Source organism: Ochotona curzoniae, unplaced genomic scaffold, assembly GCF_017591425.1.
Source record: "Ochotona curzoniae isolate NIBS_2020 unplaced genomic scaffold, NIBS_Ocur_1.0 scaffold_4505, whole genome shotgun sequence".
Taxonomy (NCBI): Eukaryota; Metazoa; Chordata; class Mammalia; order Lagomorpha; family Ochotonidae; genus Ochotona; species Ochotona curzoniae.
In genome coordinates this window covers 31,203,755-31,218,391 of record NW_024467118.1, presented here as the reverse complement: position 1 = coordinate 31,218,391, position 14,637 = coordinate 31,203,755, and the positions used below count along the sequence as shown (strand labels likewise).

Genomic DNA, 14,637 nt, shown 5'->3' with positions numbered 1-14,637 from the left:
GGGAGAGATTGGAGTTTCCTGGTTCATGCCTCTCTGGACGATAAGAGAAGCCATGGGAGGATACCTGTTTATGAAAGAAGGATGGTGGAGGCTTCTGCAGCTCTTCCTATAGAGAGGCACACCCCATTCACACATTGGACTTCAAACAGTTCATGGAAAATACATATTGTGATAAAGTGTGCCTGGTGCAAATTTCTTTTTCTGCACCAAAGTAAACTTGTCTCTTAATCCAATTTTATATGAACTTGCTGAACTATACTTGTATAGTTTAAGTTCCTATAGGCACATGATTAGTCCAACCACAGGTGATGGCCTAGGAATCACTCCTTCCCACTCACACACATCCTTGTCCAGGTTCCACAAAACGTAGACAGGTACACGGTTTTTGAGATGACACAGTGTTTAATCAGAAGGACAGTAGAAGTATCACAAAATATAGGAACAAGGTGGCCCAGGGTGAGAGAAACAAACTGTACCCGGAGTCTGGCTGGTGCAGATAAGGCTTCCCGGCCTTCTTTGTCTCCTTCACAATCCATGAGAGATAATTTGACACCTTCGTGTACACTCCAGGGAAGTCCTTATTTCCACATTGCACTCCCCAGCTGATGATGCCCAACTGGTACCATATGCTATTGTTGTTCTTTTTGTGGCAAATCAGAGGTCCCCCGCTGTCACCCTAGGGAAGAAAAGTTGTTTGGAAGTGGGACAGTAGCAAGCTCTTTCTATAGACTACTGAGATGTGGGCAATTGCCACAGGGGGAAAAAAAAAAAAACAAGGCAGGGATCTTTTGATGAGCAGACTTTTAAATTTTTATTTGATAGGAAATTAATCTCTGTTATCATCATTATCTCATCATCTACTGGTGGGGTAGTGTTTCTTAAAGATTTATTTATTTGAAAGGTAGAGTTAGGGACACAGAGAGAGATGAAAGAGAGAGAGATCTTTCATCTGTTTGTTCACTTCCCAAATGGCTGCAACAGTTGGGACTGGTTGGGCCAGGCCAGAACTCCATCTGCATCTCCCACTTGAGAGCAGGGACCTACACACTTGGGCCTCTTCTGCTGGTTTCCCAGGCGTTAGCAGGAAGTTGGATCACAAGTAGAGCAGTTAGGAAATGAACTGGCACCCATAATCAATCCAGTATCACAGACACAGCTAAAGCTGTTGCACCACTACGCTGACTACCATGTACTGATTTCTGATGGACAAATTTTCTAATCCATCTCTCCCTAAGCACTTCTGTTATTTTTCAGAATTCTTCAGATATCCCTCCTGGCTTTTCAACTCAAATCCATTTTTCAGCCAGTCCATTTTTTCCTTTCTGCACATTTCCTAATTGCAAAAAAGTAAAATGAAACAATACCAAAAATCCATTATGCTTCATACTAGCTTCATTGGTTGAATCCAGTAGGCACATAAGCTGAGATAGTCCAAATACAAAAAAAGAAAACTTAATAAATAATAAGCAAATAAATAAATAAACAAGTAATATCCAAATTCACTTTGTGGCCTTAAAGCATTACATGTTAAATGACTTACAAATTCCAAATCATCATGAAAATGTTGCTGAGTCAGCCAGAATATGTGGCATAGACATAATGTACATGTCTCAAAGCATTTGGAATATTTTCAAAATTCCATTGAAGAGTAATGGATAATCACTCAAAAAGAGAAAAACCAATATATAAAGAGAACATTATATAAATAGATGCAATTACATATAAATATGCATGCACACACACACAGGACTGTGTATGCAGAGAATATCTGGGGAGGAACACACATTCATGTGACAGTGGTTTTCTCTTTGGGGCCGGAACTGGGGAACAAGGGTAAGAGAGAAATTTCTCCTTCAATGTATTCCCGTTGTACTACTTGAGCTTTCTTTACCAAGTAAACAAATGAAATCAACAACGCTTCTGATTCCACTCTGCTTAACAGTTTCAAATACAATTTTCCATATCTCTACACAAATGTATATATGCCATGGTTTTATAGAAATAGGATTGGGGGCGGGGGTACATACTTTTCCATGACTATCAAAGCTGTAATTTGGAAATGTTCTGTGACATACAAAGTTTTTTTTAAACACTCATGTGTGTTAAAAATCTAAATTCAAAACAAAATAGCCTTCAAAATGGAATCTGGACATATTTGATTTTTTTTTCAAACCAGATTGTTATTCGAACCCAACAACATACTTTCAATCCAACTGTTGTTGACAGAATGCCTTGAAGTTGTTGAGAAGTCAGTGACTTTGAAAAGAGGAATTTTAAGTGACTTCTTTGGGGGTGGGAAAGCTATGTGGAACATGTCACAAAGAGCATGGTACAGACAGACTTTGGTCGGAGCCGCAGTGTGAAGGCTTGCTTATGTGGTTCTCGAACATTTTCTCAAGTGATTGGAAGGCTCAGTACTTGCACAGGAAACAACTCCTCTCTTGCAGGAAGGCTGGGTGAGTGGAAGAAGTAACCATGGGCAGAGCCCCATATATGGAGGGAATTTACTCCGTGGTAGCTCCTGTTAGTTTGTGTTTGTTTTAGTTTGCTTTTTTGGTGGGGTTTTGCTCCTTTAGTTTTGGGGTGGTTGGATCAAGCCCATCTGGAATGGCCAAATTGCGTGGCTGATCTTTATTGGAACCTGAAAGATTGTTCTATCTCCAGAAGTCAGGATGTCTTTGCTGGGATTCTGATCTGTAGTTTAATTTGCTGGTGTCTCCTTAACACGGCTTTGGTCTTCTCTGAGCCTCAGTTGCCCCATTGACAATGAGATAAATGTGTCTCACAGAATTAATTTAAACACTTTCATGTGTTTGTGGTATGATGTGTATGGGACTGGGAATCAATGTAAAAGTGGTGGTGAAGAAAACAGTTGTTATATAGTTATGTAATGTCTAGCATTACCTTACTTGGTACTCAGTGTGTGTCACCATGGCCCTGTATTGCCATTTTTAAAGATGAAGAAATACAAAAAGGCACATGCACAGGGAAATCACTTGCCTAGGTCCATGACAGTGAGTAGAGGAGCTGGGAGTGAAGTCAGGTCACCTAATTTAATTTCAGGCCTTGAACCCCTAACCACTACCCCTCAGTGCTCCTTTTGGTTTCAGAGCATCCATCCTCATAAGATCTTACTAGGCCAGAAAGAGTCCTCCCCAAATTCATATCTACTTGGAACCTCAGACTGTGATCTAATTTGAAAATAGAGTTGTTGTTTTTCTTTCAGATGTAATTACTTAAATTAAGATGAGATTCTGATGGATAAGAATGAGCTCTAACTCCAAGACTGGTGTCTCAGTAAGAAAATGGGGTAGGGCACACACATATGGGAGAAGGCCATGTGACTACTGAAGCAGAGATTGGAATGAGGTGGCTGCAAGCCAGAAAGTCTCTGGGGCTGCCAGCCACCTGCATTCCAAAGCTGTGAGAAGCAAGGAAGGGTCCTCCCCCAGAACATTCCAAGGGAGTATGGCCCTGATGATATCTCCAAAACTGTGAGAAAATCTTTTCTGTTGTTTGAAATCACTCAAGTCTGTAGTCAGTTCTTAGGGTAGACCAAAGAAACCAGTACAGCATCTTATCCTAAAGAGGCAGAGGGAAGTGATTTATCCTGGAGGTGTCAGCTGGCCCTCTGCAAGCATATGGAGTCCATTACCTTGCAGGAATCCTTTCCACCTTGAGAATTGCCAGCACACAACATGTTCTTGGTGACCAAGGGCAAATCACGGAAGCACCTGTCCCAGCGGATTAGGTTGAGGTCCACTTTATGCAGCTTGGAATTTGGAGTGCCTGGAGTCTCTAAGCCTAAGGAGAAGCAATTGAAAGGTCATGAGCTCAAAGTGGTCCCTTTGGGTTGATGTCAAGCACTCACCATGTGGGTGCCAGGACTGAGGGAAGTGTGGAAAACGATGTCTTGAGCTCACCGTCTCTGAACCCAGAGCTTACTAGTCCTGGATCTTTGTTCATTGTCAACCACAATCCACTATCCCACCACCTGCACAAGTGTGTCAGGTCCCAGTTAGGGTTCTGAAAAGACGTGTTGTGCAGTCCCATGAGAATGTAAGGGAAAATCCATTGCCAGTTATGTTCTGGGGTCCATGACAGACAAACAGAAGCTTGACTCATCGCAGGGCAATTATGACGGTCACTGCCTTTTGAGAATGTGAATCCAATACCTAGCATATTCATCCTCCAAGATGAGTATGTTTCTGTCTGTGTCCTGCTGGATCCCCAAGGTCTAGAACACTTTCTTGGAACAGAGAGGTGGTTTCATGAATTTGTGTTGAGTAAAGTTTGAGGAACTCTAAGTTAAAAGACAGATTATTATTATTTTAAAGCTCAGGGACAGTTTTTGAAGGCAATTCCTAACTTCTGCCTGGATTATTCTGAGACCCACTTTAAGGTCCATGGCCTACCATCTGGGTATGCAACTCACTGTGGAAGCCCAAGAGGACCCTTAAAACCTGGCTGTCAACTGGACTAAAGACATGACTCTTCATGACCCCTGAAGAGAGAATGTGAAGTTCTCAGATCTGACCAGTAGGATTCCCCAGGACCAGCAGGATTCCCCAGGGTTTGATTCTTGTTCCATACATCAGCCAGGTACCACCCCACTCTTATTGGTGGCAACTCACTGCCGTGGGTACCCCAGCCGGTCACCAAGCAGCCATTCCACCTCTGTACATCAGTGACCTTTGAAAGGCAGATGGGTACATTGTTGACATCGAGGCTTAATGGGGATTGCAGCAAGAGCAAAGCTATGTCATTATCCAAGATCCAGCTGTCAAAATCAGAATGGATAATTAGCTTGTCCACTTTCACCTCCATCAAATTCGGGATACTGAAGTCATCCGTGCCGTGTACAATTGAGAGGTTGGAGCTAATTCAAAACAAAAGAGATAAAAAGGTTGTAGACAGGCAAAAGGCAATGCCAGAGAGAAAATGATTCTATCAGACTGAGGCTGTAGTTCTTAGAAGCAGGGGTATGGAGGCATCTGGGGTCATGTACCTGCCTTATTTGTAGAGCCAAGAAAAGAGCCCTATCTGAGTCCACTACGTGAGTTTCACTCCTGCCTTGTTGTTAACCATCTCCTGACCCAATTAGCCCCGCTTGCATGAACTAACTTGTATGTTTCATCAAGCAATGTTTGGAAGTCATGATACATGTGTAAGTAGCCAAGGAGACTTGACTTTGATTTACAAGGACTTGGGTAACTACGGGGCAAACCACTGGACAGCTTCTTAAGAAGTGTGATTTTCAGGTCTTGGGCCACAAAGTAGGAGTTCTGTCAGGCTGGATGTCTGCCTGTGGGCCCCAATTCCTGTAAAAATTCTCTGACTTCATGGTCAAAGTAAGCCCACTAGCTCTCTAAGTGAGAACCAATACTTAGGAAAAGTATTTTTCAAATGTTTGAGCCAGTATCACGTGAACTTAGCAAGATGCAAAGTCCAAGCAACATTTCTTCTGTAAGGTAGGATATACACAACAATGGTTTTTTTTTTACAAATCTTAGGAGGAGAGTAGTATATCTTCTACCTGCAAAATGTACTATTCAGCCACATAGCTCAATATTTAGGTCAACTTTGATTTTGTAGCTGTGCAGTTCAGGAAAAGAAACACATAGGGCAAATATTACTACACACTGGTAAAAAATTTTTGTTTGAAACACTTACCTGCTTGCTTTGATGAAGCAATGGGATGCAGTCAGAATCCACCACTCACTGAGAATGGTGCCTCCACAGAGATACTGCCCTTCACTAAGGATGGCCACGTGCCACGGGAACTCTGTAATGCTTGCAGGTTCCCCACCTATGATTCCAGATATAATTGGCTTCTCGAATTTGGCACTTATTCTGTAGCCACATGTTGCTACGAAGAAAGGAAGGAAGGAAGGGAGGAAGGAAGGAAAAAGAAAGGAAGGAAGAAGGAAGGAAGGAAGGAAGGAAGGAAGGAAGGAAGGGAGAAAGGAAGGAAGGAAGGAAAGGAGGAAGGGAGGGATAAAGAAAGGAAGGAAGGAAAAAATGGAGAAAGGGAGGGAGAAAGGAGGGAAGGAAGGAAGGGAGGAAAGGAGGGAAGGAAGGAAGAAATGGAGAGAGGAAGGGAGGAAGGAAAGGAGGAAGGGAGGGATAAAGAAAGGAAGGAGGGAAGGAAGGAGCAAGAGAGGGAAGGAGGGAAGGAAGGAAAGAGGGAGAGGGAAGAAAGAGAGCCCAATAATCAAGATTGGTTGGCTTGGAAGAAATTTCTCTTCTTCCTGAGCTCACAGCCAGCAATGGCTTAGCCAGGTTAACAAATAGGATACCACCTGTGTGTCTACAGAGGCCATCCCAGTTATGAGGATTATGAGTGAAGCAGCCCTGGTGGCATCTTGGAAATGTTCTCCCTGTGGGAGGGACTCACCACCTCCTGGGCTCAGATCTGACTGTTTGCACCAAAGCCAGGAAAACAAGGAGAGACCATTCATCTATTTGAAATGAAGCCTCACTGACATTTGAGAAACAGGACTTCAGGGTGGTATTGGAAAATACAATTATGAAATCCTTTTTAGATTTGGACACATATTCTCCGACTTTTCCAAGAAGACATCTCATGCACACCAGACAGTCCATAGGCAAAGGGAAATGGATCACCTCCAGCTCCCACCCCACCTCCTCCTGCATTTCCTATTATCACTACTGGCCTATAGAGATTTCATCTCACTTGAAGATGCAAAGAGTAAGTAGACGATACTCAGAAAAACCAACCTCACTGCCCAGTATGACTGATGGGCATCCAGTGGGCATTTCTGTCTTGGCAGCCTGTGAGCTCACTCCGAGAGTATACTGACTTTGGCCATTCACTCTAAAAATCTCTGTTACCCAGCCCAGAGGATGAATTCTCTCTCTCTCTCCCTCTCTCTCTCTTTCTCTCTCTCTCTCTCTCTCTCTCACACACACACACACACACTTACACACTTACACACACACACACACACACACACACACACACACACACACAGACACAAATACACACACCCAAGCTCCTCCACAGGTAACTTTACCATCACAGGGATGCCTTGGATTCTGCTTAGGGCCCATCTGAGTGGTTTCTCAGGCATATAGTGCCCTGGATCCTGCCCAAAGCCACTGAATCAGCATCCCTGGAAATGATCTTTGACACGAACATCCCTGTTGATACTCCTGCCCACTGAGGATTAAGGCCCCTGGCAGGACGCATCTGCAAGGATCTCAGAGACACCTACATTCCAAGGAATCATGGACCTGAAATAGCTGCAGGGCCACCACCAGCACGAGTGTGGCTGTTTTATCTCTCCATCTTTTCATTGGACTGGTCTTTACATCAGCAGTGGGGTGGCTCCTGGCAAGGCATAAGGATGAAGGGCAGGACTTGTTACATGGTCTTAGCTAGCACACAGTCCAGCATGGCCACTGACGTCACAATAGAGCCCTGAATAGAGCTGGCCTGGTCCAGACAAAGCAGCCAGATGGCCTCTTGAGTCCTCTGGGATGCAATAAAGACTTAACCGGGGTTCAGGGGTGAAACATGGATAAATTTCTCAGCCAGTTCTCCTACAAGGGGTTCAGATCGCTGAGTGTATCATGGCAAATCAGCGGAAGGCTCACCCCACAGGCAATCTTAGTGAAGGAGCAAAAAGCTAACACAGCTACCTGAAATAGGTCAGATGATACGGTAGAGAGAGCACAATATGAACCCCTCTTTGAGAAAACTTCCCTTGCCAGTCATGCTTAATAGGAGACCCATGGAGCCTCAGATGACTCATCTGAAAATGGGAGTAATATTGATGGGAGGATTAGTAAGTAAATGCATACACACTAGCTCAGAATTTGGCAAATATCAAACCCACAATTTCAGTTCACTTTTCAATTTTTAAAAATTTTATTTGAAACACACACACACACACACACACACACAATCTCCCATCTGCTGGTTGTTTCCTAAATGTCTATAACAATTGAGGTTGGGGCCCGGCGCGGTGGCACAAGTGGTTAAAGGTCCTCGCCTTGCACGCCCGGGATCCCATATGGGCGCCGGTTCTAATCCCGGCAGCCCCGCTTCCCTTCCAGCTCCCTGCCTGTGGCCTGGGAAAGCAGTCGAGGACGGCCCAAAGCTTTGGGAACCTGCACCCGCGTGGGAGACCCAGAAGAGGCTCCTGGCTTCGGATCGGCATAGTATCGGCCCGTTGCGCTCACTTGGGGAGTGAATCATCGGATGGAAGATCTTCCTCTCTGTCTCTCCTCTCTGTATATCTGCCTTTCCAATGAAAAAATAATAAAAATAAATCTTTAAAAAAAAAATTGAGGTTGAACCAGGCTGAAGCTAGGAGCCTAGATCTCCATTTATACCTCCTACATAGGTGGCAGAGTCCAGTTCCCTGAGCCATCACCTGCTGGTGGTGTGTGCATTGGGATCCAACCACTTGGGCCATTATTTCTGCCCCCAGGGTGTGCACATTAGCAGGAAGTTTGAATTGAGAGCAGAGTCAGTACTTGCAGGCACCTCTATTGCACCAAAGCCTATGATGTCAATTTTGTAATTTCATCTCTACTAGTGTATTCTGCAAAGGAAGGCATCTTGATCAGCAGTTTCTTTTCATTTTTTAAGAATTTTTTTTCCTTAAAAGAAATATTTACAGAAAGATCTTCCATTTGCTGGTTTACTCCCCAGATAGCCACAGCGTCTGGAGCTCAGTCCATCCAAAGCCAGGTGCTTCTTCTGTGTCTCCCATGAAGGGTCAGGGTCCCGAGGACTTGGACCATCCTCTGTTGTTCTCCCAGGCCATAGCAGGGAGCTGGATAAGAAGTGGAGTAGCCAAGACTCGAACCAACACCCATGTGGGATGCTGGTACTTGAAGGTGGAAAATCAGCTTATTGAGCCACAGTGTTGGCCCCAGTCAGTTTCTATCACAAAGATATGCATGAAACACAGGTGTGTGCTGGACCCACTGCAGGGCGGCTTTCAATCATACATTCCTTTCTTCATTCACAAGGTCACCCAACTTTCATGGAGATCTTCATATATGCCTAGCTTGGAGAATGTGGCAGTGCTGAACCTCAGGTAGTCTCTGTCCCCTTGAAGCTTATCGTACATCTGAGAGAAATACGTAAGTAACCAGAATATCTTACTACATGGGGTAAGCACATCATTGGGAGCTGAGAAGGGAGTTGGTGGGTAGTGGGTGATGGTTGGGAGCAAGGGTCCTCCAGGGCAGCTCTCCTTAGAGAGTAAGTTCTGCCAGGGCTAAGTTGGTAGGGCATGGCCTTGGGGAAGAGTGGGAAGGTGTTTGCTGTGGGTTGTGCCTCCCTCAAATTTCTGTTAAAATTCTAACTTCCAGACCTAAGACTATGACTTTATTTGGAAATAGGGTCATTGAAGATAACAAATTAGTGGCGATCGGGTCATGTTAGAGTGAGGTGGGGCCCTTTGACTGACAGGGAGAACCCCCAAGTAGAGGCTGGAGTTGGGCTGCGACAAGCTAAGTAACTAGCAACAGCCAGGGGACAGACTTGGAACTCAGCCCTCCCTAGCACCTTCAGCGGGAGTGGGCCTGGGCCACATAAACACCAGACGGTGAGTTTTCATTGTTCTTAGTCATGCTGCTTATGGAACTTCATTTCCACCAGCACTTGCAAAGCCAGACATTATCCAGATCAGTAGGAAACACATAGAGAGGTATGGAGCCAGGTGGGAGACTCTGAGTTAAAACAGAGATTATTATTTTAGTAGCTCAAAAATAATAGAATATTGTCAGGTTTGCACGGCTTCAGCTGAACTGTTGAGAGCTGATGGACAAGGTTGAATGGTCAGCATAAGGTCTGTTTACTGAATAAAGCACAAATACAAGGATGTAATCTTTCCTACCATGGGCCCCTGAGCAATCTTCATAATAAATCATCACAGATATGACAGGTGTATGCACAACAGCCATTATTCCTGATGATCAGCAAGGAATTGTGGTTGTAAACATTTTCCAGACTTGTGCACACAATTGATTTCCGTTTCAAGAAAAATTACTATGGGAATTTTTCTTTCCCTCATCTGTTGTGTGGTTCCAAAATTTATCGTCACAACACTGAGAAATATTTCATCAGAATAACGTCAAGGCAGATGAAACATTAGGCCATGGGTCCATATTATTGGGTGTGGAATTTTGTCATAACGAGCATTCACCTGTCACAGCTCTCAGCAAAGCATTAGAAGTCAACCAATTATCTTTTCTCTGCTGGGTGAGGCCTGAAGTGAAAGAGTCTTCTTGCCTTGTTTCTTTAAAATCATCAAAAATTTGAGCTCAGTAGAGCAAAATACATCATTGTGGCTATAAAGATTTACAAGCTTTTGGACACCAGAGGATACGTGTGTGTGTGAGGATAGATTAAAAACTGCCCAGCGCAGTAGCCTGGTGACTAACATCCTTGCGTTGCATACATGGGTATCCCATATGGGCACCAATTTGTATCCTGGCTGCTCCACTTCCTTTCTAACTCCATGCTTCTGGCTTTGGAAAACAGTAGTGGATGACCCAAAGCCTTGGGACCCTGCACCCATTTAGGAGACCCAGAAAAAGCTCATGGATCCTGGCTTTGGATTGGCTCAGTTCTTGTTGTTGCAGTCACTTGGGGACTGAACCAGCAAATGGAAGGTCTCTGTGTCTCTCCTCTCTGTAAATCTGACTTTCCAATAAAAATAAATAAATCTTGAAAGAGAAAAAAACCTCCGAGACTGAGTGTAACTCACATTCCACCCCACTGATCCACAGAGCTGCCACGATGGGCTCTGGAGAAAGAAAGGTGAATGCACCAATGCCTTCTCTTCTTCACCAGATGTTTCAAAACTCCTCCAGCACACCAGTAAATGAATTCATAGTTTTATCAAAATAGCATATGTCCACACCAAAGCCAGTACCCGATGTTGATCATGGCTTTACTCATTCTTACTGACACTGGCAACAGCCTCAGTGCCCATCATCAGGTGGGCAGATAAACTGTGGTGCAACCATGCTGCAGCAATACTCTTCAGCAAGAAAAAGGAACAACTTATGGTAGCAACTGGATTGCAGATGCATGATGCTAAGTGGGAGAGGTTGGGTGCAAGCAATCACATACCACATGATTATATTTATATGCATTCTAGGAAAGACCAAGCCACAGGCCCAGAGAATCCCTCAGTTGCTGCTGTAACTGTGGCATGGAGAAGGGCAGGAATTATAAGGGAGGCAGTTTGGGGCTGGTGAGAATGTACCATGTCTTCATGGTGGTAGTGGTTATATAGCCATGATTCCACCAGAATTCAAAGAACCATACACTTTACAATGGTTAAATCTGCTGAGCAAACTTTTTAAACTGCCTTTGCATTTGTCATTGATGGGAACCACAGAAGAATTGCTCCATTTACTGAAAGAAAATTGTAAAGATTTATTTTTATTTATTTGAAAGAGTCACATGGAAGGGTGAGGGAAAAGACCCACACAGAAAAGATCCCATCCATTGATTCTCTCCCCAGATAGCGACAATGGCCAGGCCAAAGCCAGAAGACACGATCCTCATCTCAAGGCCTTAGACCATCTTCCATTGCCTTCTCTGGCACATTAGCAGAGAGCTGGGTCAGAAATGGAGTAGTTGGGACTTGAACCAATGCCCATAAGGGATGCTGACACTGTAGGTTGTGGTTTAACCTGGTTTTGCCACAATAAGGGCCCCTAAAAGTGCTTTTGATGGAACATGAAGTATACATCATGTGAGGAGTTATTTTTAACAGTGTTTGCTGAGGCTACTGCAATAGATACCATATACTTGGTAAAGTAAGCAACAGACATTTATTTTCTCACAATTGTGAAGACTGAAAGTCCCAAATCAAGTTTTCTGGGTACAGGTGCTGTCCTTGCTTGCAGATGTCTGGTTTATAAGGACATTTTGTTGTCAATCAGGGCCCCCTTTAACTCTAGTGAGTTTAAAATACTCATTGACTTCACCTCCAAAAACAGCAACACAGGGAATTAGGAATCCAGCAGGTGGATTTGGGAAGCAGGCAAAAGAGCACAACCCCTGGCCCAGCACAGTGGATTGTGTTCATAATAGCAAGCCTATCCTTCCAGGATGTCAGATGTCTGGAGAAAGAAAGGAGCACCTCAGGATTTGGCACTGGCCAGAGGACCTCCCGAGCAGCTGAGGCCGAGAATAGTCAGTCAATGGTCCTGAGGGACCAGGCTCTGCCCTCCCCAGCTGGCTGGTTCTCGTCAGGCTTGCTCTACTTCAGCCAACTGGAACTAGAAATCAAATGTAGACCAAGCTGTTGGATTCTGTCATTTGTGCCCCACCCACCGCCCTACAGTGGTCCTCATTGCATGTTGGGAGCACAGGTTGGGTTCCCAGTGATCTATTGGAAGACAATCCCCCAGCAACATGGCAGGCAAGGTAGAACATGGCTGGCTGCCTGAGGTAGAAAGGGCATCCTTTAAGGTCTGGAGAGAGAGCTTCAGGTGAAGGAGGAACAGGGACAGCTCAGGAACAGGCTCCACCCCTCTCTGCATGGCTATGGAGTGGGGACTGCTAGGATGCTCTGGGGAACAGGAAGTCAGGTGCACCCCATGCTTGGATTCTAGGCTAGGGACTAGAGTGTCAGGTCAGGAGACAACATGGCCCAAGGGCCCACATCCAGATGCCCTGTGACCTACTTTGAGTGCCCCCCGGGGGAAGTAGCACATAAACACCAGTGCATGTGGAGAGCAGAGTTATTTGGGGCAGGAGACAGATTAGGAAATAACCACAGCTCCCTGTGGATTTTAGCCCATCCCTTTTCCCTTTTGGATTTCAGCAAGTGCCCTCATTTATGTGTGTAACAGGCCAGTTGGATCACTACCTTCCATGTAATATAGGTCCAACTCCAGAGTGAGCGGCAGGGGTACCCAGCATGGGTCCTGGATACCGCCTCTTCATACAGTGCTGCTTTGATAAGAATGGCGATTCTTCTACAGGCACGCTTGGAGGGTTTTTGTAACACCTGGGTTCTGAATGATAACAGTGCAATTTCTGCATTCATTGGGAAATTGCTGTGTGTCAGCAGCCCTGGGCCCGCAGAGATAAAACTCTCACTGGCGGGTCCTGCCTCGCAGCTCACATTGCCTCACCTCCCTTCCCCAACCCTGACATGATGTTCTGAGTTTCCACTCATGTCTGGGAGGCAGAACTGAGGAGGCTGATGTCTCTGAGATGGGCAGGCCCATGTGTTAAGAAGATGATTGGGGTGTAGCAATTAGAGAAGGTTCCAGGAGGAAACAGAATTCCATGTTAAACATTCAGATGAAGGTACTGGAATAATGAGGGACATTGGAAAGGGATTCAAGAGAGAGGAGCAAGGGGCCCAGAGACTGATCAGAGCAGAAAGTTAATGCAGCAAGGAGGGGAAAATCATGTCACTGGAATCCAGTGAGAACTTCAAGTCTGAAGAAGAAACTGAGTGGGATAAAAAAGGGGTAGCATCATGGCCTCACACAGGCTACAGGCAGGACAGAAACCCCACAAGCCTTCTCATTTCATGCTCTGGTGCTTTCTGACAGTGCTTGCTGAGGGCAAGCCAAGTGGTATTCAGGATACAAGGCAATTTGTTTCCATGGGAGCCAACCTTCCAGGACTAGGGGAACACAGCGATTGGGTCCTCAGGGGAGAAATGGGAAAAAAGTGGGAGATGATAGCCCAACAGCAGCTGGCACAGAGGAGCAACAGCTGCCAGCCATTCTGATTCTTAGGTTGCTATAGATACTAAGCTAGCCACGATTGAGCCTTATGGTGCAGAGCTCATCACACATGGAGCTTTGCAAGTGTCATCTCACCATCCTCATAACAAACCCATGACAGAACAGGTCCTCTGTTTCTTCATATTTAGTAGGTACACAGAGCAGATATTGTATGTTGATATCTAGGATCACTTCTGCCTATCAACTCCCCCAGATGTTGTGGAGGCTGCAAGCTAAGAAGCCATGTTTCTCTGAATCCCACTGGCTTTCCAATATAAACTCTCAGCCAAGTTTGAGGTGGCAGAGCAAAGCGGGCAGTCAATATCTCCCCATAGCAGCTGTGCACAGTTGCGCGGGTCCCCATGTTTTAGCAGATGGCGATCGAGAGGTTCTGCCATTCACTTTGGGTCTCTTGTAGTCGTCACTCAGGCTAAAGACCCTAATCCGTGTCATTTGAAGTGGATTCCTGCAGCTCGTTTTCCTGACTTTCACACTCAAACCCTTTCAGAAATTTTTGAACATCTGTTTCCATATTATAAATCCCTTCCAAACTGGGATGCATTGAGCAACTTTTGTTTTCCCAACAGCATCTTGGCAGATGCAGCATTTAGCACTGAACATGGTTCCAGGAAATACGACCACCAAGGTAGGCATCTGAGACATATCATAATACTTTTTGTCTATTTTTGCTTTTGTAGCCTGTGCTTGGTGGGATCTTTCTAAAACATGCCCAGTCCACAGTCATGAAGTACTTTCCTAGTTTTCTACTAGTCATCTCATAGACTCTGGCCTTACCTTTAATTCATTAACCCAGTTTGAGTTGCTTTTTGTGAGGTGGCAGGAGAGTCTGGTTTTATTCTTCTTCATGTCAATATCCCATTTTCCCAGCAT

The 14,637-nt window shown here is 44.9% G+C and overlaps 1 protein-coding gene across 1 annotated transcript; it reads right to left on the bottom strand.

Annotated features, from left to right (window-relative positions):
- Nucleotides 1-388: 388 nt before the first annotated feature.
- Nucleotides 389-14,637, bottom strand: LOC121146785 (serine protease 52-like). Its single transcript, XM_040966339.1, has 6 exons — nt 14,542-14,637; nt 10,952-11,027; nt 5,674-5,869; nt 4,635-4,879; nt 3,656-3,804; nt 389-676 (listed from the first exon to the last, which is right to left on the bottom strand). The coding sequence occupies exons 1-6, from the start codon at nt 14,635-14,637 to the stop codon at nt 407-409; spliced, it is 1,032 nt and encodes a 343-aa protein (XP_040822273.1). The 3' UTR covers nt 389-406.

What these genes read in the sequence shown, in the direction of transcription:
- LOC121146785 (XM_040966339.1), bottom strand. Translation starts at nt 14,637, where the DNA reads ATGCTGGGAAAATGGGATATTGACATGAAGAAGAATAAAACCAGACTC. An exon ending in TGAGGCTGTTGCCAGTGTCA is followed by an intron (nt 5,870 to 10,951) that starts GTAAGAATGAGT and finishes CTTTCTTCGTAG; the next exon opens with CAACATGTGGCTACAGAATA. An exon ending in CGGCTGGGGTACCCACGGCA is followed by an intron (nt 3,805 to 4,634) that starts GTGAGTTGCCAC and finishes GCTTCTCCTTAG; the next exon opens with GCTTAGAGACTCCAGGCACT.